Source organism: Charadrius vociferus, unplaced genomic scaffold, assembly GCF_000708025.1.
Source record: "Charadrius vociferus isolate BGI_N301 unplaced genomic scaffold, ASM70802v2 scaffold818, whole genome shotgun sequence".
In the NCBI taxonomy this organism is placed as follows: Eukaryota; Metazoa; Chordata; class Aves; order Charadriiformes; family Charadriidae; genus Charadrius; species Charadrius vociferus.
Genome location: NW_009649591.1, coordinates 37,198 through 64,286, shown reverse-complemented (window position 1 = coordinate 64,286; position 27,089 = coordinate 37,198). Strand labels below are relative to the sequence as shown.

The 27,089-nt window shown below is 49.7% G+C and overlaps 2 protein-coding genes across 2 annotated transcripts in view; both read right to left on the bottom strand.

The window, feature by feature from the left end:
* Positions 1-2,072: 2,072 nt before the first annotated feature.
* HMCES (5-hydroxymethylcytosine (hmC) binding, ES cell-specific) lies at positions 2,073-6,983 on the bottom strand. Its single transcript, XM_009890403.1, has 6 exons — positions 6,801-6,983; positions 4,572-4,715; positions 4,095-4,214; positions 3,364-3,524; positions 2,694-2,886; positions 2,073-2,279 (listed from the first exon to the last, which is right to left on the bottom strand). The coding sequence occupies exons 1-6, from the start codon at positions 6,981-6,983 to the stop codon at positions 2,073-2,075; spliced, it is 1,008 nt and encodes a 335-aa protein (XP_009888705.1).
* Positions 6,984-7,285: 302 nt separating this feature from the next.
* Positions 7,286-27,089, bottom strand: part of COPG1 (coatomer protein complex, subunit gamma 1) — a 21,253-nt gene continuing 1,449 nt past the window's right edge. The window contains exons 2-24 of the mRNA XM_009890408.1: positions 24,219-24,271; positions 23,342-23,422; positions 23,168-23,239; positions 22,259-22,338; positions 21,275-21,350; positions 21,026-21,118; positions 20,603-20,689; positions 20,294-20,451; positions 19,535-19,668; positions 18,655-18,722; positions 17,721-17,909; positions 17,171-17,266; positions 15,542-15,785; positions 15,088-15,163; positions 14,641-14,744; positions 14,407-14,532; positions 13,911-13,979; positions 13,408-13,550; positions 11,912-12,083; positions 10,807-10,904; positions 9,177-9,315; positions 8,130-8,228; positions 7,286-7,572 (exon numbers count right to left, since the gene is read on the bottom strand). Coding sequence (XP_009888710.1) covers positions 7,442-7,572; positions 8,130-8,228; positions 9,177-9,315; positions 10,807-10,904; positions 11,912-12,083; positions 13,408-13,550; positions 13,911-13,979; positions 14,407-14,532; positions 14,641-14,744; positions 15,088-15,163; positions 15,542-15,785; positions 17,171-17,266; positions 17,721-17,909; positions 18,655-18,722; positions 19,535-19,668; positions 20,294-20,451; positions 20,603-20,689; positions 21,026-21,118; positions 21,275-21,350; positions 22,259-22,338; positions 23,168-23,239; positions 23,342-23,422; positions 24,219-24,271 — 2,588 coding nt within the window. The 3' untranslated portion in view covers positions 7,286-7,441. The remainder of the gene's footprint in view (positions 7,573-8,129; positions 8,229-9,176; positions 9,316-10,806; positions 10,905-11,911; positions 12,084-13,407; positions 13,551-13,910; positions 13,980-14,406; positions 14,533-14,640; positions 14,745-15,087; positions 15,164-15,541; positions 15,786-17,170; positions 17,267-17,720; positions 17,910-18,654; positions 18,723-19,534; positions 19,669-20,293; positions 20,452-20,602; positions 20,690-21,025; positions 21,119-21,274; positions 21,351-22,258; positions 22,339-23,167; positions 23,240-23,341; positions 23,423-24,218; positions 24,272-27,089) is intronic.

Below are 27,089 nucleotides of genomic sequence, written 5' to 3'. Positions count from 1 at the left end.
CCGGAGCCCATCGGGGGGTTCCCCCTCCCGGAGCATCCCCTCCTCGCCCGCCGCTGCCCTCCCTGCCAGAGCATCATGCATCAAAGGGGAAAGTTGCTCCCAAGCCAGCTTTTGGGGCCAGGTCACGCCAGGTTGAGTACGGTCATCTCCTCGCCAGGTAGGAGCAGCCGCTGCAAACGGCGTTGGGCGAGCAGCCAGGCTCCGGTTTAAAGGTGGCGTCGTTCAGCAGTAACACCTCATTAAACCCTCAGTGCAGGGCTTTTTTTTTTTTTTTTGGTCATGATGCTGCTGGTGCTCGCAGCCTGGAGGGAGATAAGCTGTGCCCTGCATCTTTGCATTGCCCGTGCCCCCCCAAGGGAAGGATTATGTTGCCCAGAGTGGGGAAAGGTGAGCATCCCCGACTTGTGCTCAGCATCTTCACTCCCTCCGCAGCAACTGGAGACCTGAAATGAATTTGAGATGAGCCAGTGACCTTTGGAAAAGCCTGATCTGCAGTTAGCGCTGATGGGTCCAGGGCAGCGGAGCTGCTCACCCTGGAGGAAGGATGGCAGGGCAGGGAGAGAATCCTCCCTCATGGCTCCTGCAAGGCGACAGCCCCAGCACCTGAAGACCTATTTATTCTGCCAGGGGCTGCTAATGCAGCGACTCTCTTGCCTCAAGTCACACTGGGAGTGATGAGGAGCCAGCTAGCAACAGGCTTTCTGGCAGGAAATCCTAATCCCACCCCAGCTTCCCATAAACCAGGAGCCCTTCTGGGCTCAGCCACCTCCATGGCACGCAAGGGATTCAGAGACGGATTTGGCTCCAAGAAGGCCCGGGTCCCCCCGGATGCCTGTCCTGTGGTTCCTGCCTCGCCCTCCCGGGGGGGGAGCCTCAGCTACGGCTGCCCCTGCGGCTCCTCAGGGACAGGTCATTCAAGAGGTGCCCTGAAATAAATCCCCAGGGAACATATTCCACTGACAAATGGAAATGCTCCAGCAACATGGCCCTGCTTCTACCCTGAGAGCTCAGCAGCAGGTAAGCTGGTCTTTCCCTCCACAGACAGAGAGGAGATACAGAAACAGGAGCAACGGGCCTGTGGTGGGCAAGGGGGACACAGACACACACACGGACAAGGGCACTGTGAAGTCAACCAGTTAATCCCATTTTATTGTTTCCAATACAAATGACGTACTCCTTTCCAGCAAGGGTGCCACTGTGTAAGGCTTTTGGTCTGTAACATCTGGCTCTGTTGACAAAATCCCTTGACCTCAAAACCAACCACCCTAGGCTGTTCTGTAACGGCACTTTGGTTATCTGGGCTTTAATGAATGACCTTTATGAGCAAGGCAGAGTGCATCCCTCCACAGATCAAGAAAATCCTCTCTAAGTCTTCAAATCCCATTAACAAAATGATTGTACAAACAACGTGACCAAGACAAGCTGTCCCACCCCGCTGCCCGCAGGGAAACCCAAGCAAAGTCCAGTTCCTCCCAGGAGCCGCTGAAACATCTGCCTGGTTAGGAGCCACAAATGCACACAGAGATGCTGGTGCAGAGTGGGATGACTCTGGCAGATCTTCCCAGCCTGGAGTTTCCTCCTAGTATTTATCGTATGTTCCTCTGTACTGCAGCCACCTTTTGAGGGTGAGAGTATTAGAAAGGAACTTGTACAGAATCAATAAGGAATTACATGGAAAAGAGGTATCAGTTTAATTAAAAAAAAAAAAAAAAGGAAGAGAAAAAAAAACAGAAGGAGACATGAAACATGAACACTGTCAGAAGACAGAAGCTGCTCCTCCCCAGCAGCTTCTCACGGTTTTATCTTTGCTTGGCACAAGTGACTGGCAAGGAGGGAGGCCAGCAGGTTATATTCACTCCTGTCAGCACAAGACAAAGCCAAAACCTTTAAAGACAAACACCAACCTTTAACAAGACATGAAGAACAGAGACAACAGCCTAGAGAGTCGGATCAACACCTGAGAGGCTTGAAGAATCTCAACACCAATCTGCAAAGCCTTAAAAAAAAATTTTTCCTCATTCTGCTTATGAAAATCAGGAGGAGAAAGGATGGCCAGCCATCCCAGCTGGTGCCTAAGCCTTGCGCTTCTTTGCAGCCGGCTCTCCCTCTTTCCCCAGCCACTGCTGCAGGATACCAGCGCTGGTTTTCTTGGGCGAAGGGCTATGGATGAACTGGCTCGTCCATCTGGGCAAGTCATTTTCTTTCTTCTGGGGAGAGCCCTCCTGGGAGTTTTTTAACCAGCCCAGCATCACTTTGCTGCTCGGGGTGGCTTTGACCTCCTGGAGAGACAAAAGACAGTGGGAGGAAAGTCAGAAGGACAGCGAGAGCAGAGCAGGCAGCCGACTCCGAGAGCCGGACCAGAGCAGGATGCAGTGGATGGAGCCGCGGCCCTGCCTGCAGTCAGGCACATCTGCAGGAGGTTCCCCGGGTCCTGGGGAACAGGCTTGTTCCAAGCCCCATTTCACAGGGCATTTGCCTCATTTGGCAGAGAAACCCTGGCACAGGGTGACAGTTTATTTCTGGAAGTGGAAGGAAGGGAATCTGTTTGGAGCTCTGCACTCCAGCATCAAGCACAGGCATGCCCTGCGGATGCTGCCTGCTGCCGCCCCTCCTGCAGCCTGGCAGCACTGTTCCCGCTCAGGGACATCACCGTGGCCAAGCTCTCCTCTGCCAATCCTCCCACCAGCACTCACCTTCTTGGCTCCCAGCTCAATGGGTGCCAGACACTCAGGCGCGTTGTTGCGGACACTGTTGACAAAGGTGGACACTGGGTGGAAAACGATGTTCTCTGTGGGCTGGATGAGTTTAACCGCTTCTTGGGTTGGCACTTCAGCAAAGTCCAGCCATTTCCCGATGGCCTCGTCCCCGTCCAGGATGGCTGGCATCCTAGGAGACAAGACGGTCAGCGCCAAAGCCTGGTGCCGATATGGCAGAGCGAGGTGGCAAAAGCCAGGCTTTTAAGTCAGCAAGGAGCCAGCAGCTCGGGGGGGAAACAGGGGGAAAACCAAAGCGGTGGGATGCTCTTCTGCAAGGCAGAGCGCGCGTTTGCTTTGCCCAGGTAGCTGCTTTCCTGGAAGAGGCAGAGGGGTTGACTGCCAGGCCCAATCAGGCAGAGAGCGATCCAACTCTGGAGAGCGATCCAACTCTGACTGCTGCCCGCCAGGGCACAAAGATGGTGATTTATGGAAAGGGCGTGAGCCAGTGACCCGAAACAAGCTGGTAATGTTGTAGTGTTTGTCTCCCAGGGCATCAGGAGGAGGCAGGGCTCCCTGCCTGCGTGTTGCCAGACCGGCGTTTAAAGGCGCAGTTTTCCTCCTCACCCCCACCCACTGCCCTGCAGCCCCCCCGCCCGCTCTCACTTGCCTGTGATGGATGAAGCTCACGTCCTTGGAGGCATCCACAGTGATGATGGTGTAAGTGTACAGCATTTCTCCTCCTGCCGGCGGCTCCCAGCAGTCGAAAATCCCAGCCATGGTGAGCAACCTCCAGCCTCGCCATTCCTCGTCTCCCTCCTTCTCCTCGGCCTACAGGAGAGAGGCCCCATCGCCCCGGTCAGTCCCAACCCACAGGCAGCTGAAGCATCGCAGACTTGCCAGTGTCATGGCAGGTCAATGACTCAGATCTAAGTCATGAACTGATCTGAGGGCTTTCCAGGAGCCCTTCTACTAATGTGAGGTAACTCCAGGAGAAGTACCGGGAGCGTCATCTCCCCACAGGCAAGCGAGAGCCCTGCTCGCCTTCTGAACATCCCGTCCACCGGCTCAGCTGAAGGAAAGAGGTAGCGAAACTCCCAGTCCAGTCCCCTGCGAGACACATCGCCCACCCATGCAAATATCTGGCATGCGGGGAGCAGCGAGCGTGACGGTGGGGACGCTGCGGCACCGTTTCCAGCCAGGGGACCGCAGCAGCAGGGACTGCTGGCCGCAGAGGGATGCCGGGGTGCTGAGCCCGTGGTGGAACAGAGCACCGTTGGGAAACAAAGATGCCCAGGGATGGGCACAACTGGAGGGAAGGGGGCTTTTCCCAGGGCAGCTGGAGGGAGCAGGGGCCCAGACCTGAGCACAAGCATCCAGACATGGCGAGGGACTCCGTACCTCAGCATCCTTGGTCTGGGGGAAGTAAATGAAATACGGCTGTTTCCCCCCACTGTGCTGCTGCCACTCGTAGAAGCCATCTGCCAGAACGACACAGCGCTTGCCCTTGAGGAGAGCACCCTGGGGCAGAGAGAAAACACAAGTGAGCTGTGAACAGCAGCCCCGGGCAGCCCATGAGAGAGGACGGGGGCTGCTGGGACCACCCAGCCCGCTCGCTCCCTCCTGGGGCTCCCCTAAGCTGCCCCACGGGGCGCACAAATGCCACCACCAACGCTGCGATGAAAGATGAGCTTCACCAGTGAAAACCTTTTCAGTACTTCTATTTGAATGAAATCCGCCAGCTCTACGGTACAGGGACTGAAGTCCCCTGTGCAGCAGGCAAACGGTGACTGGTACTCACTAGGGAGATGCTTCAAGCTCTAGTTTTGCCAACTGCATGATCTCTTCAAGCTGGACACGAAACCAGCAGCAACTCACCTTGTAGGAGGACTTCTTCAGCATGGTATCGCTGCGGCAGTTGGAGGTATTAAACTGCATTTTGGAGGGGTCGTCCTTTTTGAACCAGGAGGGAACCAGGCCCCAGCGCATGTCCATGAGGACCCGCTCGGAGGAGTCGGCATCCTTTCAAACGAGACAGAGAAACACCTCGGGTGAGAGGTACATCGAAGGGACCACGAGCATCGCCCACAGCTTGAGAGGAGGGCTTCGCGGAGCCCTGCAGAAGCGGCTTCTCCCCCTGCAAGGGGGGAACAGGCCAGCGTCTCTGCCGAGAGCCGAGCTGGGGCTCACAGTCCCTCCGCCACCAAAGCTGCCTCTGCTCTTCTGCAGGGCTGCCACTCACAAGCCGTGCAGAAATAGCCACTAAATATCACAGAAGCACAGAATGGTCAGGGTTGGAAGGGACCTCTGGAGATCATCTAGTCCAACCCCCCTGCCAGAGCAGGGTCACCTACAACATGTTGCACAGGATGGCATCCAGGCGGGTTTTGAATGTCTCCAGTGTGGGAGACTCCACAACCTCTCCGGGCAGCCTGTGCCAGTGCTCTGCCACCCTCAAAGGAAAGAAGTTCCTCCTCATGCTTAGATGGAGCTTCCTGTGCTCAAGTTTGCAATATAATAATATAACCCTTTACATTTTCTTAACAGCTTTCCTGTAAGAATTAGTCTTCAGCAGAAAGCCTAAGAATATTTTGCAGGAATAAATAATGAAGTGGCTCAGTGAGGCTCAGCCGGCAACCCTGGAAGAATGAACGCAGTTCTTTTTCAGCGGGAAGTGCCTGGACACGTGAGCTCCCCAGCTCTTAAGTAAACAGTTACATCACGCTGGTGTCAAGGTCCTCAAAACTTTCTTTTTTAAAGCGAGCGTCCCACAGGGCATAAGCCTCACCTTCATTTTAATAACGTGATTTCTGCTGACCTGTCTCACTTTCACTCCTTGTGCTTTGCATATCATCTGCCTTCGGACAATGGAAACGGTTTGTGGCTTTCACTTCTCCCCCAGCTCCCTCTCGCTTTCTGCCCGCAGCTGCCAGCCCCAGGCAGCGAGGCCCCCGGGGGCAGCTGCTCCCAAAGAACTGCAGTAGAGATATATATATACCTACTATAGGTGTGTGTATATATATAGGGACGTGTATGTGCCCAGTTTTGTGAAGTCTTCTGGAGCCTCCTACAGATGAGGGGTGGCAAAAAGGGGGCACCTTACACCGCGCCCCTGTCCCAACAGCTGAATAAGAGATGCACAACCGAGCGGGTGTCCGCCTGTGACCCTGTGTGACACCCATATTCTTCTGCTCCATCAGCTTATCGGCTGCTCTGGGGGTGGATGTGGGACCCCAGGGCAGGAAAGGAAGGCACAAAGGATGCCCGATGGCATCACCCACGGCACTCCAAAGTGGCCCTACTGAGGCGTCCCACCCCATCCCCTGTGCCGGTAACAGCTGTGAAGTGCAGCGGCCCCTTTCGCTGCCCCATCAGCCAGGAAGGAAGAGCAGAGGGAGCCCAGGTTGGGGCGTTTCAATTCAGCGCACCCAGCTTCACCCTGCTGAGCACCACAGAGCAGCAGCTCGCCGGGCACCCTCTTATGCGGAAACCAAAGGAGATGCACAGACAGTTGCACAGGCTGCTCAGGTTGTCTGGGGAAGGTCCGGTGAGGCTTAAATTAGCCAGGATAACGGTCACCACAGGTGTACGGTTATTTTACAGCTCTGAAGTTGAGATTTTTATTTTTTTTTTTTCCCCTCCACCCTCCCCTACCAATGCAACCTGGATACTCTCAAGCAGCATTATGAAACGAAAAAAAAAAAAAAAAAAGCCTCAAGAAAGCAGAATAAAACCAGCAGAGCAATTATAGACATTTGGGAAAAAACTCTACCACAGTTAATCACTTATGTAGGAATTTTCGCAGAAAACATACTGCTATGCTGGGAGCGTGGCACCGATTCCCCACCCTCCTCAGCAGCACGCAAATATTAACGAGAAGAGACATCTTCGCCATTAGAAATATCCAACGCCCGCCACACGCACCGAGCAAAGAGAAGCCGAAGACAGGGTGACAATTCGGATTGGGTCCCGCACCACCCCGGGAGGCACACCCCCGCTCCCCGCGCTGGGGCACCCTCCAATTTAAGCCACGGGACACAGCGGCAGGCGGGACGCGGCCCCGGGCCGCCCCCGTTTGGGCTTAGCGAAGCGATGGGAGGGAGGTACCTGCTGGAGGTGCCGGCGGGGGAGCAGCACCGGGCCGCTGGACTGCGGGCCCTTGTTGTCCGAGGGCCGGTACCGCTCCGCCTGGATCCACTCGGGTTGTCGCCGCCGGCCCCGCCTGTCGCGATAGGCGCAGGCTCGGCGGAGGTTCTCGGCCCCCAGGGAACAGGCCGTCCGCCCGCACATCCCGCCGTCCGCCCCCGCTCTGCGCGGGGAGGACGGGGCCGGTCCAGCGCTCCGCCCCGCCGGGGAGGTGGCAGCGGGAGGGGCGGGGCATGGGCGGGGCCCCAAGCGCGGGACCGCCCCTCCCCCCCCAACGTCGCGAGACAGGCCAGTGATAGCCACGAAACGGGTTTTATTGGAACGACATAAAAAGGGGGACAGAGAGCATCTGTCACGGTCTGGTGTCGCCTCTCCTCCACCGAAACTGCCCATCCGCTGTGACACCCTCCAGTGCGGGGACAGAGCGCCCACGTAAAAATCAGACCTTAAAAACATTGTTATTTTATAGACAGAGCCCCAAATACAGCTGTACTGCCGAGAACACAAAAGCTGCTGTAGTGAACGTGATCCCTATTCTGCTGCCAGAGAAAGAAGCGTTGCCCGCGGGGGCTCAGTGTCGGGACAGTCCTGGACAAGGCAGTTTATCCGACGGAGGCCATGATCACATCCACCGGGAGCTCCTCTCTGCTGCGGGCAGTGACCTGCATCGTCACGGTGTCGGTCAGGACGAGACGAGACCGTACCAGGAGGTCATGGCCGCCCCGGAACACACCTGGAAGTGGGAGCAGGAGGAAGCAGTGAGTGCCGCCCTGCAAGCCTAAATGAACGCTGCTGCTTGGCAAGGGCAGGTTTCCCCACAGGCAGCCTGGCAAATCCCCAGCACTGGGTCAGGAGAGACCCTTGAGCAAGACTCTTACCACTGTAAAACTCAAGAAAGCAAAGCCTAAAATAAACTCCAGCTGAGAAGAGGTCCAGGCACTCATCTAAAAGCTCCAGTACACATCCATTTTGCTGTGCAAGGGTTCTGTACTCTCCCCCACAGGCTCACTCCAAACCAGGATGCCACAGACCATGAAGATAGCAAATTCCACCCAGCTGAGCCCAGGGCTGATTCCAACATCCCCACCACCACCACAGCACCCTCCCTGATCCCAACACCAGCTGCTCTACACTTGCGGAGACAGAAACCACGGAAGGCACAAGCCTCCACATCCTACCCGGAGTGCAGTGGGCTCCATCAGCAACTCCTGCCCTTGATTTTCAACAGGCAGCTCTGTGCAACCTCCCAAAGAGCTGCTCCTCAAGCGGAGCCCTCACCCCACAGCTCACCTGCCAGGTACAGGGTGTGAGAGTTCTTGTTATCTGGCACTTTATCTGATCGCTCACAGGGCTGCATCCCCAGGAACTTCACGATATTACTAACTGCCTCTGTTAAGAAAAAATAAATAAATCAGGCTCCACGTCACAGGTATCTTAACAGGGACACACAAAGAGCATCTAAAGGTGACTCAAGCCCTCCCTACATGTTCGGGATCATGTTCCTTGTTCTGAGGGACACATGGCATTGCCCAGTATAGTGTTTTTGGAGGCCACGAGGGAGGCAAAGGCAACACACAAAACCCCCACTGCCACAAGGCAGTTTTGTTATCTGATGCAGCAAAGGTGCAACAGAAACAGGGGGGTGAACGAGTCAGACACGGAAGTAGGAGAGTGCAGCTGGCTGCATGCTTACTGTGCAACCCTGACAGCCTGCTTGCTTCTCTGGGGACAGATACCGAGGGAAGGAGACACAGGTCTTCAGCAGGCATTCGAAAAGGCCTCAGGAAAGGTATTTCAAGCCCGAGGCATTGTGCAAGGAAGTACAGAGATGGTTATAGGACAAGGACACCCTTCTAAGCCATCAAAAGGACAGAGCTTTTACAGGCTTCTCAGAAACGAAAGGAGTCTTTAATACAAAATGAAAGAGGGCTTACACCACAAGCCTGCCCACCAACCTCATGTCTTCTGCTCTTTTCATGTTTTTTTATTAGTCTTGAGTTCTAAGGTAAGAGCATCTCCTCCTTTCACAGAAGGAAAGTGGGAGCTCACAGCAGAACTATGGTCTGTCTGCTTGGGAGGGTAGAGTGAGAGTGCAAAGCAAGATGTTTTCTTGCCTCCCACAATCCAGCTTGGTCTCCACAGGGCCCAGAGCACTCATTTGGAACTAACTTGTTATCACAGTAACTGTAGCTCCACATTTAACAGCTGCGGTGAACTAGCTTGTTTTGTCCTATTAGCCTTTCCGTGAGATCTACAGCGAGCCAGACTGCCCCTCTGGGCTGCCTGCTGGAGGGAGAGGAATGTTAAGAGCTCTGCTGGGCTCAGACACCCCCTTACCTTCAAGGGTTTTAATAGCAGATAAAGTAAAGGTCTCTTCCTTTTCATACTCGTCACCCACTTCATCCCAAGCTGCTCCAAAGTTTGGCTTCAGAACTCGTTGGATGTGATCAGCCACTGTTACCTCCAGGTCTTCAAGCTGATGACAGAAGAGGTTCAAGTCAAACATGGTTGTTCTTAACCCTGCTCTCTCCAGAGCGAGCTCTAGAATGGATTCTCTGAGAACAGGTGAATGTGGGAGACAGCTTCCACTTCCACTCATGAATATGTCAGAGCAAGCCCCGCCCCTTCCAATTTGCTCATGCAAATAACACTTAGTTGAGCAACCGCTTGGCCTGAGAAAGCCACTTGTCACACCATTTCCAGGGTTTACAAAGCAAGTTCCCATTCTGAGCACAGCCCTTGGCCTGACAGAGATCAAAACAGAGAACAAAAGCTAAGAAATAGCTGCTGGTGTCCACACAGATGTAGCATTTGCTTCCCCAAAATCCACATAAGCTTGTATTTTGCCTTTCTGGCTCATCATCTTGTATGCTGGTAAAGTACCATGAGACACTGTCAGACACGTGCTATCACCTAACGCTGTGTGCTGGGTTAGCTGAACTGCTGCTCTGACTATGTGTGTGCAAGGCAGAACCGAGCCTGTCCCTCCGGATCACGTATCAAAGAGCAGTCAGTGTCAGAGCAGTCCAGACATCAGCCTGCATTCATTTTTGGAATCGCTGCAGGAAAGAATCTCCTCCCGATTCTAGTTGAAACACATGGAAGAGTTTGTTTAAACAGCACTCAAACACCATGGTGACTGGTGGGATGCAGAGAAAGGGGTTAACCTTGCACATTCCATTGGGAAAATCCCTCCCCACTCCTCCTGAGAGGAGATGTGTCCTCAGTGACTCACTGCACAGCAGTGCCTCTAATCAGATTCGCAGCAGTGACAGGCAACACACAGAAAACAGCCTCTGGAGCTAACAGGGCAAGATGAGGTTGTGTCACAACATCTCTTCCTCTCCGGAGGGTAAACACCACCCTCTGTGAGCCAGTCCCAGTTTCTGACCAAGCATAAGTTCAGATTTTTCCTCTGTGGTAAAACAGCCTGCCTGGAAATGACAGAGCCTGATACAGAGGTGCTTCTGCAGCATCGGTTCTTTCATCAGTCTTAGTGCTGGAGAGGGAAAAGCCCCACCTTCCCCAGAGCAAGAACAAGGATGGGAATCTGCCTGAAATAGGCAGATCACGAGGCAATTAACTGTGCCCCCACGGAGAGCAAATCACGGAGAACAAAAGATGGCCAATGGCCCTCTGTCTCTACAAACTTGACTGTGCAACCACTGGAGCTTGTGGGGCACAGCCAGCCAAACCTGGAGGACACACTGTGGCCTCCCAAAACATAGGTATCCTGCAGTCAGGTGTGTGCCTGGAGAGCAACAGCAGGATTCTCCAAATGAGACAAAGCAAGCTCTCCAAACCCGCATCTGTGTCCTGGGACAGACACCACAGAGACAGCAAGAACCCCCTCTTCATGCGATGTTGCCCACATCAATGTCAGTGGTCACGTCGTTGCTTGCAGGGATCCGAGTACAGATCACAAAAACCCTCAAAAAGACTGCAGTTTCTGTGATCAGCTCCTTACCACGTACTCATCCTCGTAACCCTCGTCATCCGTCTCACCCGTGTTCGGATCACAGTCCTTGACAGTGAACTTCATCATGCAGCTGAAGGTACAGGCCACTGGAAACAGGGGAGACAAAGGCAAAGCTCAAATTACCACCAGATCTGCACTCCCCTGTGGCAGAAGGGGGCTGGGAAACTTGGGGCAGCTGGGTTCTCCCCCTCACTGTCAGCAGCACAGGCTTAGCCAGCAACCTAAAGAGGGGTCTCCAACAGCTTCTGTCTCTCAAGGACAAGGTATTTATTTGTACTATTAAGGGTAGCAAACAGTGATAAAGACAGGTTCATGATGGTTATACAAGACCATGATCCTCAGATCAAGTGCTATTACTGATGAACCTCGAGTTGTGTTGGGAATACTAACTAAGCATGTCCCACCAGCGCCCTGTGAAGAGGCAACATCCTTATCTAGAGATCAGTTAATGCGCCTCTAAAATGAAGCCACCTTGCACTGCAACACAGCAGCTAATTAATACCACTCAGCTAGGAGAGGAAGCGATGACTCATCCCCAAGAAAACGAGCACTGCTGGGTGAACAGCAGCAACACATGCAGGTGAGCAGTCCCAGAACACAAGCCAGGGAGACCAAAGCACACGTAAGGCCAGGCTCATGTTTTGGACAGTGTCAAATGAGGGGATGTTCAGTTCAGATAGACATCCCTGAAATTCTAGCCGTTTGTCCAAAATACTCCTTTGCTACTCAGAGCATTTGGGCACTCACAGCACATGACAGGTACCAGTCTCCCCACATACTAACACGAAGAACAGACAGGCTAAGGAATATGCCAGGGTGCATGGGAGAAAACTCAGCAGAGCGCTGAATGCTCATCTGCCATCTCCAATAGCCTGACTTGACAATGCTACAGCACAAGGGAAGCAGGGGAAGATAAGGGAGGGCTGACAGCCTCCAAACAGAAAGAGAAGTCATGCTTAGCATCACTCAGGGCTGCACCCACACACAGGCTATAAATATCTGGCTAGGATGCAAGGTAGAATGTGTGTGGGCGAGCAATACAGTATGCTTAATTTGGGGGACGTCAGGAAAACACAGAGTGCAAACTGTTTACCTGCAGTCGGATCCTCTTCAGACAGTGCCACCAGCGTGTAGCAGGTACCCGGCTGGTTGTACACCAGGGTTTTGGCAGGTACGTAGCCAATGACCTCATACCCCTCTGTTGGCTCCATCTGCACCGTGACATTCTCCAGGATCTGATCGTTCAGGGTGTTTGTGCAGTCAAACTAAACAGGGAAGGGGAGAGCAGCAACAGCTTGAAGCTCCTAGCTATAGATCTCACAGCAGACTCACTTCAGGCAGAGTGGGAGCATGGTGTTGACTTGTGAACCCCTAGTTCTTTGTGTTTCAACAATGCATCTTGCTATCAGCTGGCTAGTAATAGGGCTCATGCGTTCCAGTTTAGTCACAGAGCAACTATGACTAAAAACTACTCATTTAAATAGTTTAGGGGAGAAACCAAAACCCTGTAGCGGACTCCAGTGCTCCAGCAATTATTCCCCCCCGCCCCGCCTTAAAATGAACCAGCACATTGAACCCAAGGCCTCCCCTCTGTAACCCAGGCAGGAGCACAAATTCAGTGGGGGCAACAATGTGTCAGATTCTGCCTCTTCCAGTTCACCAGTTAGTATGGAATTTTTTCCTCTAAATATACTTTGTCTTTCCTCACAGGATTGTAATTCCCAGGTTAACTCTTTGCTGTACTGAAATGCTACAGGGACATAGTGACCCATAGCGGATGGGAAAATGATCCTTTGCACAGCTCAAACTAGGGGTAGTTTGAGCAAGTTTCAGAAAGCTAGATTGTTTCAGCAAGTCTAAAATTGCTGATTAGACCTGGTTCTGGCTCCAATGACAAGTCACTTAACCTCATCCAATTGCATCTGATGGATGGACAATAGAAACAAAGATCAAACCCTTCAAGGGCTGTGTAGGCAGTTCTGAGCTTCTGAGGAAGGAGCTGGCTAAGGACAAAACACTGCTGCTCACAAGCTAGCGTAGGACTCGCTGTGCCTTGAACTCCCCGAGGCCCAGGCAAAGATGCTGGCACATTGATCCTAACATCTCACGTGTAGCAGCAGGGTGGTACAGCCAAGGCTAAGATGTACAGAAATAAGCACCTGTACTACACAGGCTAGAACAAGACATAGGGGATGAAGAGCTCTCCCTCCACCACCACCTTCCTTTCTTGGGTTCCTGTTTCAGCATCTCAGATAAAGCTTCACTCTTTTATGTCCAAAGCACACGCTTGGGGACCCTGAGTGAAAAACACAGCTTCCCTTGCCAACTGCTCAGTAAGAACAGCCCCACCTAGTGCTTGTCTGATTTCTTTGGACTGTACGTGTAAGCATTGTTCAGCTGCACACACACGCTACCTAATTATTTTTTTCTGAGGATCTGCTACCCTGGTTGAGAAACTAAGGACTCCTCATTGCAGTAACGTGCTTTGAACACAGATACCCCTGGGCTATTTCTTCCCAGTGGAGCTTTTAACCAACCGGGAGCTTATTTTCCAATACTTTTTCAGCACCATATGCCATAGCTACCCACCTGGAACACCATGTGGCTGACGAACGTGTGCTTGGTGCAACGAACCACATACTCCGTTTCCAGCTCTGTCAGGGCAACAGGCTCTGGGGAAGACTTGAAGAGCGGACCCAGTCCCCGAAACTCTGGGATTGCCCCCAGTTGCTCTGAAACAGAGGACACAGAATCCATTGCCTTCCCCAACGCACAGGAAGGTGTTAGCAGTTTCAAAGCCCTCACTTAAGCTGCCAGAAGCTGCTGCAGCAAGGAACTATCCATCAAACATCCATAAGTGTTCACCGGGGACTTTTAAAATTAAAGACAGAGTCTTCCTTCCCCCACATCTATTGCAATCTAGACAGAACAGGACTGCAGGCAACCCTATCCCCAAGGAGTGAACAGCAGATTTAAAATTGGGAGCTCTCTGAAAGGGAATGGGAAAAAGCTAGCAGTACCAGGCAGACTCATCAAGAGGTGGCTATTTTGTTCTCACACACAGCTGGAGGAGAGGCCTTACATCAGTTTACCTTGGAATATTTCTTGTCGTGTTGCTGCCACCTTCTCTGGCTGTTTGACTACAGCAACAGGGGCATTTTCTGCAGGAGAAAAACACCACAGAAAAACCTCAAAACATTTGAAGGTGAAGAGTAAGAATCAGAAAATAGATTAATGCGTGGAGAGGGATTTGACTAAGGAAACGAAAGGAACTCATTTCTCATCTTGCTACGGACTAGACCCCCGTATTTAGCTTCCTAAACACCTTTGGAACTACAGCAGCTCCAATGAGGATTACTAACTATTAACTATTATTAGCAGTTGTACTAAACTACTAAACCAAAACACTAATGTGGGAGCAAAGAGGTTTTCTGGCCTTAGTCTTTACAGAAGATATAATACCACAAAATTCAACTGGGATGGAGGTCAGCAATTCCCAGCAGGCCCAATACAGTCTATCGCCCAAGGGCTGGAGCTGCTAAGGAATTACTAGCAGTTTGGACCAGCATTCAGGGGAATGTTCCTCACCTGCTCTTTGCTCAACAATAGGAGCTGTTGCCAAAGGAACAGATTTCAAGTCAAAGGGTTTCTCAGAGGGCTCCAGGGTGTACTGATGCAGAGCCCTCTCCAGGCCAGGGATGGACACCGTCAAACCTGGAGACAGAAGGGACAGATCACTGAAACCACATATAATGCCAGTTCTTTGTCACTTGTTAAACCAAGAAGGAGGTGTAGACTTGTTTTGAGGACTTGCTGCACTACCATTCAGGATGTAGCCAGCATTGAGGGCTTTCTGCTTCTGCTCCAGAACATTCAGGTAGAAGGTAGCTCTGTCTCTCACTTCATTGTCATCATCCATCACACACCTGAGAGGAAAGTGGAAAACTTTCTTCAGTGCAAGGAGGCAGAGTCTACCCAAATGAATCCACATGACTAAGCCACCTTACAGGGCGAGAAAGAACATGCCGTAGAAGACAACCGGCAATCTACTAGTAATTGTATTAGAAAAGCAATCACCCACCACACTGGTTTCTGTCTACTTTGTGATGCTGAATGCAGTGGTGATCCTATCACAGGATCGCAGGGACCCACTGCACCTTCTCAGACCCACAGCTAGAAGAGACTAGACATGCATGAAGATGCTAACAAGCTCTCAAGCAAACAAGGGTGTTCACCCAGGATGCTGAGAAACTCTGAGGTACAACTCACCTTTTCAGTAACACCAAGATACTGGGTAACATCTCCTCATTCTGGGCTCCAAACTTGGCCAGGGCACTTACAGCACCTGTTAATACAAGTCATGAAAACAGAATTAGAAAGTAAAGAAATCACCTGAAGTTTCCTCCATTTCCTGGCCTTGTTCAAGTGCTAGGTCAGAGACACTAGTGTTAGTATAAAGTGTTACTGTGACTAGAAAGAGGCAGATGTATTACAATGAAGTCCCTGCAAACTTCCTTTGCCTAGTTTCAGAGTCACTGCAGCTCCCTCCCCATTTCTCAGCTACTGGCCACCTCTTCCATCAATACTACTGCAAGATCTTGGCTGTGTAAAAAGATCTGCTCAGGGCTAGAGGGAATCAGTCCTCAAAAGCAGAGGTGTTCATGCATTATATTTCCTCGAAGATTTGTCATAGGGCAGACAGCTTTCCAGATCTGTCTCTTACCTGCCCGGACTTCTTCATGCTCCAAGACAACCCTGTTGTAGATGAAACGGATGTATTTGGAGGGGTTATTGGTCTTGGGCCCTTCCTGCCCCAAGAGGTGGAGGATACGAGTGGCCAGCACGGTGAACTCGCAGTCCTCAATGAATTCACAGAGGTGAGACAGGCCTGTCTCTTTGCTCTCCGAGTTCTCCTCAATGATGCTGATGATGCAGTCCACAATGGCTCGCTTGTATTCAAAGCCACCCTAGGGAGCGAAGGGAACTGCTCAGCTGGAAATCTCGAAGTATTTTAAAGACTCTGAACTAGCCATACAGGAAAAAAATTTCCTTCGCAAAGGTCACTCACACTCAGTGCTTTTAATCTGTGTTTGAAAGGAAAAGGGCAGTAATGCTGCCCTTACTTTTGACCCTCTTTACACCCACAGGACCAGCTAATATTCAAACTATCTTGCCAGTTCTCTTCAGAATGGCTGCAGTGAATAAAAAGAAAAAGTCCTAAAGGCAGTAAAAGAATCCATCAGCCTGAAGGGTTTATATCTCCTTCAAAATCCTCTGCTGCTAGAATTAGTGCATAAAAACAGCCATATGGGAGGAGAAAAAACCCAACCCTCTTCCCTTTAGCACCAGACATCTGAGGATGAATCACAAGAGAAATACATTAAGGATCATATCTGCCACAGCAGGACCCAGCAAATAGCCCCATTAGTGTGGGAAGATAGGCAATCAATACCTCCCCAGGTACACCCCATAACCTGACATGCCATTAATGCCTGGTTATCTTCAGACATTATTTACTAGTGTCCTCAATACACACTAAGGGATTAAACTGCACACTATCCTCTGCCAATTACATGTACAGTGCTGGGCATTTGGAGGATCTTTCTGGAGCTACTTTGGATTAAAAAAAGCAGTAAAATAGAATGGTTTGAACTACAAAACTACATTCAAAATGATACCATCCACCCACAGAAAATCTGGGAAAGGAGAATGGTCCATTTTTCACAGCAGCAAAATGAGAGGCTCTGTTTTTTTCCCAAATGAGACACTGTAATTGGCAGAAAGTGATGTCAGAGCAAGCAGTGGTGCCAGCTGTGTTGCAGGCATGTTAGCTCATTTACAAATGGCCTCAGCAAACCTCTGTAAAGCTGTCTTTCTGCAATTCTATGTCTGACTGAATGCAGAGAATGCTCATAGGTACTCGTGATCCCTTCACTGCCACAGCACAGAGAACAGAACAAAAGTGGTCCTGTGTCATCAATAAATAGGTTGTTACCAAATCTTTGTGCACAAGACAAAACTTCTTGGAATTTGCTGTCAAAGTATAAAAGAAAGCTGGTTCAAATGTGAAACACACATGGACTGCCAACAGATCTGCTGTTGCCTGCATTTGCTTTGAGAGTTAATAAACCCCCAGAAAAAAATCAAAGAATGAAAACCACATTAAAAATATGCCTGGTAACATGCATATAAGTATTGTGCACAGCTGGCTGTAGTCTAACTGGCAGAAACAAACCTTTTAGAGAGAGCATGGCATTATCAGTAAAAGCTTGATTCTCACAGGGGCCACTGTGCAGTCCTGCAGTTCCTGCACACAAACAAGGAACACAAAGTAGTTGTCCTGCAAACTTACCTCTTCCCGAAGCATAGTGAAGAGAAAGTTCATGAGGACGGCGTGTTTGCGAGGATACTTCTGACACAGTGCATTGATGGCCTGCACCACTACAACCTGGAGGAAAAGGGGGGCAAGTAAAAAAGGATTCTGTCTCACCAGCCAGGAAAAAATAGTTGAACTGTGTCAATTTTGTCCTGGTCCCTAGCCTGGAAACCACAGGTCTGCCTTTACTAATCCAGGAGGTACAACCCTAGGAATTGGAGGAGATTGATCTTTATGCATTGGCCAGCTCTTAGCAAAAGCCCAAACCCACTGGAAAGAAGAAAAAGAGATTTAATTCTCAGAGGGTGTCTCCTAGAAGAGAGCATGTAACTTTGGAGCTGGGTGCTGTACAACCGAGATATGGCTTAGGCCGATAGCCTGAGATTCTTTCTCTTCCCTGCAAATACTCTGCAGCCTAGCTCCTGGAAGCAGCTCCATGCAGGTTTCAGAGCACGCACACAAATATGGACAAAGACCAAGGGGTTTCTTAGGAACCTGCGTGTTCCTCCTCCTCCCACTTCCTTACTTTGAACTCATCTGAGATTTCTGACATGAAAGAGGAGATCTGCTTCATGAGCCGGTCGATGCTGCTCTCACTGCCGGTTTTCAGCAGTGTGGTGATAGCCAGGGTGGCTATGCTGCGGTTGGAGTCTGTCACAAGGTTCTCCAGGTCTAGATTACAGGCAGTCACAGCGGATGGGTGCTTCATGGCCACCTAGAGCAGAGAAGGAAGAGTGGAAATCGCTCAATAGATGCAAAAGGCCCAGCTGGCAAAACCCACCAAATCTCTGTAAGTTCTCACTCCTTCCTGTAAAAATAAATGCTACAGACTGTACATGAGGGTCATCTCAGACAAACAGCTCATCTGAGATTAAAGTAACAACCTCTTTCTTCCTACAGAATTGCATCCCTTGCTGGAAGAGAAGCAGTAGTAATAAATGATCTTTTACTATTTTTAACTCTCTCATTCTCCTCCATATATTAAGAAAAGAAAGCTATGAACTCCCAACAAAAATTCAGTGAGCCTAGCTGTGCAGAACAGCTTTGTGGGTGGAAGCACAGCAGTTACCAGACGCTGCCATTCTTCTTTTAAGAGTTTATAAGGTCAAGGGAAAAGCTGGAGCAAAGACTGCCACGGAGCAGGCAAGAAGCAGCATCAAGGTTTGATCCCTGGTTTATAAGGAGCTCCTTCACCATGGGAAGCTCAGAAGGGAAAGCAGTAACAAGAAAGACCAGTGACACTTACAGAGACCTGTGAAAATGATTGCTTTTTTTTTTTCCTTTTGTAAAGCATTCTTTAAGGTTTTACTCCACTCAGAAAGCAATGAAATGTAAGGCTGTGGCACAGGGTAGAGGTTATTCACACAAAACCATCACTTAATCTGGCCCCTTTCTCTTCCAAAGCGTGCACCTCCCTGCACATGAGAAACTATTACAGCTCCTAAGAGACCGGCTCCTACCTTGTTGAGGGTACGGACGGCTGCATATCTCAGTGCTGCTTTCGGGGAGCTGCAGAACAGCTGCAAAACTGCAAGGCAGGAAAACCAACAGAGGCAGATGTTTAGGCACTCTATTATTGAGAAGCGTTTCACACCTAAAGCAAGAGCTTCAATGAAGAGACGGCTGCAAGCACAAGACAACTAGAAGCATGCTTAAGAAGCAACTGTGAATTTAGCAGCTTCCTCCCTCCCTCCCTGCTGTCCCCTTTGCCACGCAGCCCTGCTGACAAGTAGCTCTTACCCACTTCCCACAGTGCTGCCATCCTTTGCTCCTCTTGAAAGCCAATTTCATCACCTTGTCCTCCTTCCTATTAAATCAATTTGAACTGCTGTTCTCCATTTCTATGCGAACCCTGCTCCTTTCCCAGGGCTGGCCCATGAAGGTCACACTCCTGGTGCAGAGAGGTGACACACAGCCCCCCTGCCTGCCAACAGTCCCAGCTCAGGAGAACCTCTGGACTGGACTGAGCTGGGAGGGCAAGGACCCCAACACTGTGGCTTCTTGCACTGTTACACTCAGTCTGAAGCAGGGAGATTTATCAGTTAGACTTCAGCCCTGTTTCACAAGAAAAAAAAGACCCCTCCAGTAACCCACGCTTGAACACACCAGGCAAATACCTGTACAGGGGCAAAGCTATTCACACACAGCACAGCCTCGCAGCAGCAGCATAAAGAAACAAAGGGTACGGCAGCATCACAAGCCCAAAACTACACAAGGTCCTTGTTTGTTGGGGTGATCACCAGGTGTCACCACTCGCCATAATTCCCATAATGCCCATAATTCCCATAATTCCCATAATGCCCATAATTCCCTCGCCATTGCCATGAGCATCACATTTACCTGAGACAGCTGGAGCCAGCTCTTTGGCAGTGCAGTTGGGCAGGTTAACAATAGCAGATGCAGCTTCATAGACCACCATCTCGTGCTTGTTTCTTAGGCAGCTCTCGATGAAATCGAACAAGGGGCTATCGCGGCTAAGGGTCAAAAAAGCCACAAGAATGAATTAAAACGAAGGTGCTAACAGAAATGAAGAATCCAGTAGCAGAAATGGGCAGGTCCCATAGCCTGTGGAAAGTTAAGAGCAGCCATAAATCCACTGTCTCCAGTTTTTATAGTGGTCATTATACAGTATTTCCAGCATGCTTTGGCTGGAAGTCAGGCTGCCTTCTGAGAAGGCACCCTCTGCTTTATGGGCTAAAGGGAATCTCCCTTAGCCCTCACACACTGAGAGCTCACAGTACACACCAAAGTCTTAACCACCTGGAAGTCACAGTGCATACACGATAGCCAAATAACTACAGAAGACAGAGAAAATGAAGTAGAATACCTCAATAAAGAACAGCCATGCAAAACAGGCAAGAGAAACAAGCGTGTCCGATGTGCAAGCACATACACGGACAAAACTCACAGAAGCCATCCCATAACAACATGAAAGCACAATGTATTTTCTCTGCTGCCTTTTAATCAACAATAAGAACCTGCATGCTGCTCTTCAAAGACAGAAATAATTGCCCTTGTGAGATGACAAGTGAGCCTGCAAGAGAAGACAGAAGCAGGACCTGAGGAAATTCTTCCAGCACGGCAAAGGAGCTCCCTCACCTGCCAGCCTCTTCCTCCAGCAGCTTGCTGGCTACTCGAATCATCATGCAGTAGGCAAATGGCGACTTGAGGCCATGGCGCGTGAACTTGCTGAGCATCTTGTTGACTGCCAGGCGGTCATTCTTCCGCACATGGTAGAGCACGCCCAGAGCATGATACTGTGCAGGTAAAGAGATCGTCACAAACCCACAGTGTGTTCTTTCCACTTTTATCCCCTCTGTTGCCCAGAAGTGCCCAGCTGAGCCCTAGTAGTTAGCTCCACTCCCAGCTGCTGCTTACTATTCCCTGTGCTGGTGGTGGGTTTCCTACCTGCACCATGATGTTGTCACTGGAAGCTGCCTCCTGAGCCTCGTTCACCCAGCGTTTTACCACATCGTAACTGGTCTTCAGCAGGTGCTGGGAGGAGACAAAGCCAGAGACAACCCGTGAGAGAAGGACGGAGGAAGCTTTGGGAATCACAGTTCACATTAAGCAGCAGCAAGCTTTCCCCATGAGGGCGCTGGCGGCAGCAACTTATAGAAGAGCAGAGGATCAGCATGCAGAGACCTGGCCGTAACAGCTGTGGCCTCAAGAGGTCGATGATCTCCCACAAATTCAGCACCAGTTCCTCAGTTGAAAAATTGGGGAAGAGCAACAATGAAAATCTGAAACTCCCTAGATGTCCAGTCCCACCACAGAGGACTGCTTCCCAGCTTGACTGATCCTCAGGCCTGCCCTGCAGCAAGTACATACCAAGGAGGACACCAGAGCAGAGCTGGATACACTTGGCACTTTGTCAACAATCGCCTGCTTCATGTAGCGCTCGATGGCCTGCAACATGGTACTCTGCAGGGAAAGGGAAAAAATAGCTGATATGGAAAAGCCATCAGGACTGTGAAAGAGGAGATGCAAAGGCATGAAAAGCAGGGTTAAATGCGGGATGGGGTGAAGCAGAGAAAGGTGAAGGGCCTAGGGCTGCCCCAAGGGAAAAGCAGCACTTACATCAGTGATTTGACAGAGCGCTCTCACAGCAGGGCCTCGGTAATTGTCATCCTTCCCAGTCATGTCTTTGGTTAAGCTGGTTGAAAACAGGAAGCTCTCAATACCACACTCCTGAGCCAGCAGCTCTCAGGTGCACACACAGTGCGCACAGAACAGCAGGCAGCCAGCATCACAGCTGAATGCCAAGCAGGCAACTGCAGGTCTCAGGCAAGTCCCACCCGGGTGGGAAGGCGGGAGGTAAAGATCAGTACTCAGATTGCAAGCCCATCAGCAGGCTGTATGAGCTCCTGATCACCACAGGAGGCTGGAGTGCACACACATGTCCCTGAGGCATCTGCCTTCCTTACTGAACACTCATTCCTGCCCTTTCCCTGGGATCCTGGTCAGTGTGAGACCCTCTACGAGCCGACAGGCGTTCATCACATCGCAGCACTTGGGACTCGGACTTCTGCACGCTGCATGGCCTCTGCCCTCAGTAGACCCTATACCCTCATGCTCCCGTCTCCTGATACAACACTGGCCTTTCAGTGGGATGATCAGCAATTCAGGAATGACTCACAGAGGGAATTTTGTTCGCCAGTCGCATTCTGTGCTGCTCACAGGAGCAGTAAATCCCTGCCTACCTGTTGAAAGCCTTGGGATTTATACCAGAAATCTTCAAAAAGCTTCAAGGCATTCAGATAGGAAAGTAAGAATTAATGAAACATCCTTTTGCAACAGGGGAAAAAACAGCAGTGCTGCCATATCGTGTAACCAAGAGACAGTCCAAACACGTATGGGATATGGGGACACAGAACATTTCACATACATCACTCGGAGTTTAGTGTATGCGTTTTAATGGCCTCTTTTAAGGTAAAAATTTTTCCTCACCAAGGGCCTTCCCTATCCTCACCCTGCTTAGGGACTACAGTTCTCTCCAAGACGTTGGACAGGCATTACTGGAAGACACATGAATATAACAGTAAGAAAAGCGCAGTGACTGACCTGCTAGTAACAATGATTACATCTTCTGCAATAGAAGACATCTCTTTGATAGTCAGGTAACACATCCTGCGAAGAGTTGGCTGACAAGGAAAGAGGGAAGACAGACATCAGCTGAGAGGATCCCAGATAGGAAGGGATCTCAGTTTTCCCTGCTTCCATGGTTTTATTGTGAATATCAAGAACCTGGTACCTTCAAAGAGCCCCAGTGCCTCAGTGTAAAAGATGTACAAACCCCATATTCAATAACAAAACACACCTTCCTCTTCTAAATCCCTCAACCTTAGGGTGAAGCCACCAGGAAACCTGATTTAGCTGGATCTACAGTTTTATCTTTCACTTGTCGTTCACATGAACAAGGAGAAAAGCTTGAAATCATTAGCTGAAGGCACCCTGTTGCCTCAAAAGCAAGAAAGCAAGCAATTTATATTCCTGGGTCTGGGGATTTCTATACCGGTCTCATGATTTTAATACCTTGTGGTCTGAGGAACAACTAGCGATGGCTACTACTGCTGTGGGTAGGTTCCTGGTCTCCTCCAGGACACACTGTTGTCCAGTCTCAGCAGGGAGTAGGATCTTTTAATGCTGGGCACAAAGCATAGCATATTCTAGCCGATTATATGCTTGACCTGTGCCTAGCACAATCTCAGTAGTTAAATAGCAATCTAGAGGGAGGAATCTCCATCTCAAGAACAGAGAATGCTTCAGCTAAGCTGCCACAAGGCCTGGGAAAGGCTAGGAAGCCGATCTCTGTTTCTAAACTTTCATCCTGCTCTTCCCATTCAGATCCAGTAGCTCCAGGCAGGATGGAAAAGCTGATTGTATAAAAATGCACATCTCAAGGCTGAAAAAGACACTGTTGACAACTTGTCCCACCAGACAAATACAGCAGGAAACAACAAGCAGACTTACATCATTGGACTGAAACAGCTTGGTCATAGCAAAGAAGGATTCGGTAGCTTCCATGACACCAAGGTGCTCCCCCTAGAACACGTTTGGAAAGAAGGAAGGAAATCCCAGTTATCACAACCAGCTTTGGGCCTGCTGCAGGTGTCTCTGTATAGGTGTAAATTTTCTCTCCCTTACCTGGTTTATGAGATACAGGATCTTGGTGAGGATATGAGCACATTTTCGTGGGTTTATGGGAGTCTCATTAAACACTCGTGCCTGGAAACAAAGCACAGACAAGGATGCTGACACCAGCACTCCCTCACAAACACTGTCCTGTCTGGTCTTGGCCACCAACACAAACAATACATTGTAAGCGAGGTATGGCAAGATCTTTTATGACTTTGGATCAGGTTTCCCCTCAATTCCCGTTAAATGTGGAACCCTTTTAAACAGCTGGTTCTACAGTCTCATCCTGGGATCATAAATCCAAGTGCAATTAAGGTTTAAAGGCCAAATCCTCATCGCACTGTCACCCACACAAGTCTGGAATGTGTGCTAGCTAAAACACTACTCTTCTGACAGATGTATACAAGTTCTGCGAGGCTAACGGGAACCAACACCATTCACAACTGGCAAGCAAACACATAATGCTGAAACAACAGGGTCTTGGGATTGAGATATTTACCCGTTGTTGAACAGAAAGGCATCTTTTCAGAGCAAATTTATAGACTATTCAATAGCCACTCACACCCTACTCATTAACTTTGTCATCTACAAGACATCTGGGGTGTTCAAGGCCAATTTCCCAACCTCCCTGTTTTAGGGTGAGCTTTCCCAGACAATTTTATTCGTTTTATTACTATTTACAGTTCACAGTCTTTAATTCACTACAGAGACCATTTCAACCTTCTCCCTTCCTCTCTCCAACAATAAATTGAGAACTAATGGGAGTGTTGTGTATTTCTTTCAGAGCTAGCAGGACTGTAACAAACCCCCGCTTCCTTGTTGAAGTTCTCCAGTGACCTACTCTAGACAGAAAGAGATACACAAAGGAGAGCATCTGAGTATTTACCTCTTGTAAGACAGCACTCTTCTCCAGGTGCTGGAATGGGTTGGAACCCCCACCTGCAAAATAAAGAGAGTAAGTCTTTCCAGGAATAGTACTATGGGAAAGTGACTTTCTAACTGTGCCCATACTTTAAAAACAGACTGAGCATTTTGGGGTAACTTTTTTTTTTCCCCACAAACACCAAGCAACCTGAGCTCCCCCTTTTAGTTAATATTAATTGGATATCTTCATAGCAGTTAAGGAAGGCAGAACAGACAGGACATTCTTTGATTTGTCATCCCCCACAGAAGTAACTAGCCATGAGCCAAGGCAGACAGATTAGCTGTAAAGTAACTGTGTTCCACTGTTCCACAGACCTATTTCCAGCCCCTGGGCTGGGACCGTGCTGACAGTTAGAGCATCAATAAGACAGGCATAGAAACAAAAGCTCAGACAAAAAGAGGCATCTCTTGCCAGACTGGTGAGTCAGGAGTGCTTTATCCCTCCCTTATAAACCAATCAGGAATCTACCAGTAAAGTATTTTTGGTTCTATCACTAATTAAGAGAACAAGACAGCAGACTAGAGAGTCTGGACACAGAGTAACTTTCATTGTTCCACTTAATAGAATAAATTGTATTAAATAATTAAAACCCCTCACCAATTAGGGACGAAATAATCAGAGGGAAAAGCACTATCATTCTGCATGGTCTCTGTTAGCTCGCCTCCTAAGCATTTGTGAGCTGCAGCTTTTCAAAAGCTGCCAGTTATTGATAAGCAGGTTTTAATTAGTACTTATGTTCAGCCTAGCACTGGGACAACACATAGCCATTTCCAGCGCTATTCCAATGTTTAACAAGCTTGATCTGCTAGAAAGCACAGCTCCTGGACCCGGCTCCGATCTGACCTGGGCTTGAAGCATCCTACGAAGGTGCCAGGAACCAGGTGCCAGGTTGCAAGAGTAAACCTTACACTTAAAGGCAAACACATCCACACTCTGGCTCCTTCCGAGTTCATCAACTGCCCTCCTCTGGCTCAGAAGTTTGCAAATGCAGCAGCTGGCTGAACAAAGCACTGACACTTATGTGGGGTTGAGGAGAGAAGAATACAAGGGGAAAAACCAAAAAACAATGTCTCTAGTATGAGTATGAACCGGTTCTAGACAAGCATGTCAACATGTTCCAAAAAACCTGCCCAGCAGCACAGTATTTCCCATAGTCCTTACACAGTCCTACAATCCCTAAATCAGCCATCAACAACAGAGCATCAATCACCTCTTCATCTTTCATAGGATTAAGGATCTTGAAATATGTTGTACATGAGGTCTCAGTCCTCACAGCACTCTGTGTCAAAGTATTCTTTCATCAGAGAAGGAGAAAGATGCAGGGAAGACAGAAGCTGTGTGTTCAGAAAGCTCCTAGTATTGAATGACTAACAACATGTACTGATTTGCAGAAAAACAGTCACCAACCAAGCAAGGATCTCGGAACAATGATATGCCCAAAATAACATCTCAAAGTGCATTTCTGAGAGTCAGTGGAAGCAGCCCATCCAAGACTACCTAAACCATCCACAAAAAGCAAAGAAACAGAAGCCAATTAAGCAGACACACTCATCTCAACAAAAAGACTGTTCAATGGAAAGAATGAGTATACAAGGCCTGTAAATTCAGGGATGATGCGCTCCACATAAGACCAAGAACAACAAGCACTCAGGCTACACATTTGGACAGGTACACCATCCATAGCAGAAAGGCAGGTGCAGTAAATGCTAGGAATCTTAATTTGACACAGATGCAACAAGATAAGCAGTAAGCGCAATAGCGAAGAAAAAATGTTGGGAAGCATGCAAGCAGTTGTGGCAGAAATGAAAAAGGAGAGCTCTCAGTATGAACAAAATCAACAACAGTCAGCACCATAATACAAGGAAGTGCATCTCCTGCCAGCCTTGGCTATAGGTAACACAATACCTTGAAGCACGCGGCAGGTGCAACTGAAGAATAGCCCCAAAAAAGAAAGCCAAGAGCAATTGCCCTCCAACAGTTGCCTCACTAAATTCTCTGCTTATCAAGACATCACCGGAGGCTTCAGACAAGGGAAACAAGGGCATTTCATGCACATCAAAACAAAAAGTGAGCACAGCCACGTAAAGCAATCACCAAGATTTACGCTCAATCAATTCACTTCAGGATGCACCGATTTGTTGTGCAGAACAAGCTGCATAGAAAGCTTCATAAGAAGATGAAAAAGATACCACAAGGCACAACCGTGAAAGTAAACACTGTCATATCTGGCCTTGTTCCACCTGAATTACACACCCCATAAAATATCAACTTCTTCCTTACTACTCGGGCCTAAAGTTCTGAAACGTCAAGCAATCACTTCGTGTTTCTTTGGTGCTCTCAGCCTTTCGGACCCACCAAAGCTGGCAGCAGGCTGTGTGTGTTAGAAATAGCGCCAGAAACTATAAATTGAATTCTACCCTGCTTTAGCGCTTTGTTTGAGACTTGGGCAATTGTGAACAGGGCTAATATGCCAAAATGTTAGTTTCCGACTCTACACCTGGTGATGCAGCAGGTAACCTCTGAGCGCTGGGCCAATGCAACGGGTTTAGCCTCTGGCTGCAGCAGTGAGAGGACGACGGCAGCACACTGCTCGAGTGCTTCCACAGTGCTTCTCTCAGTGCTCGTGTGCGCATCAGCCAGACCCTGCTGCAAGGCTGGCACCGAGTGTCCCCTCACAGCTCCCCCCCTTACCCACGGTGGGGGTCTCCCCTCACAGCTCCCCCCTTACCTACAAGAGGGGTCTCCCCTCACAGCGCCCCCCTTACCCACAGTGGGGGCCTCCCCTCACAGCTCCCCCCTTACCCACGGTGGGGGTCTCGCCTCACAGCTCCC

What these genes read in the sequence shown, in the direction of transcription:
- HMCES (XM_009890403.1), bottom strand. Translation starts at nt 6,983, where the DNA reads ATGTGCGGGCGGACGGCCTGTTCCCTGGGGGCCGAGAACCTCCGCCGA. An exon ending in CCCGCCGGCACCTCCAGCAG is followed by an intron (nt 4,716 to 6,800) that starts GTACCTCCCTCC and finishes CTCGTTTGAAAG; the next exon opens with GATGCCGACTCCTCCGAGCG. An exon ending in TGAAGAAGTCCTCCTACAAG is followed by an intron (nt 4,215 to 4,571) that starts GTGAGTTGCTGC and finishes TCTCTGCCCCAG; the next exon opens with GGTGCTCTCCTCAAGGGCAA.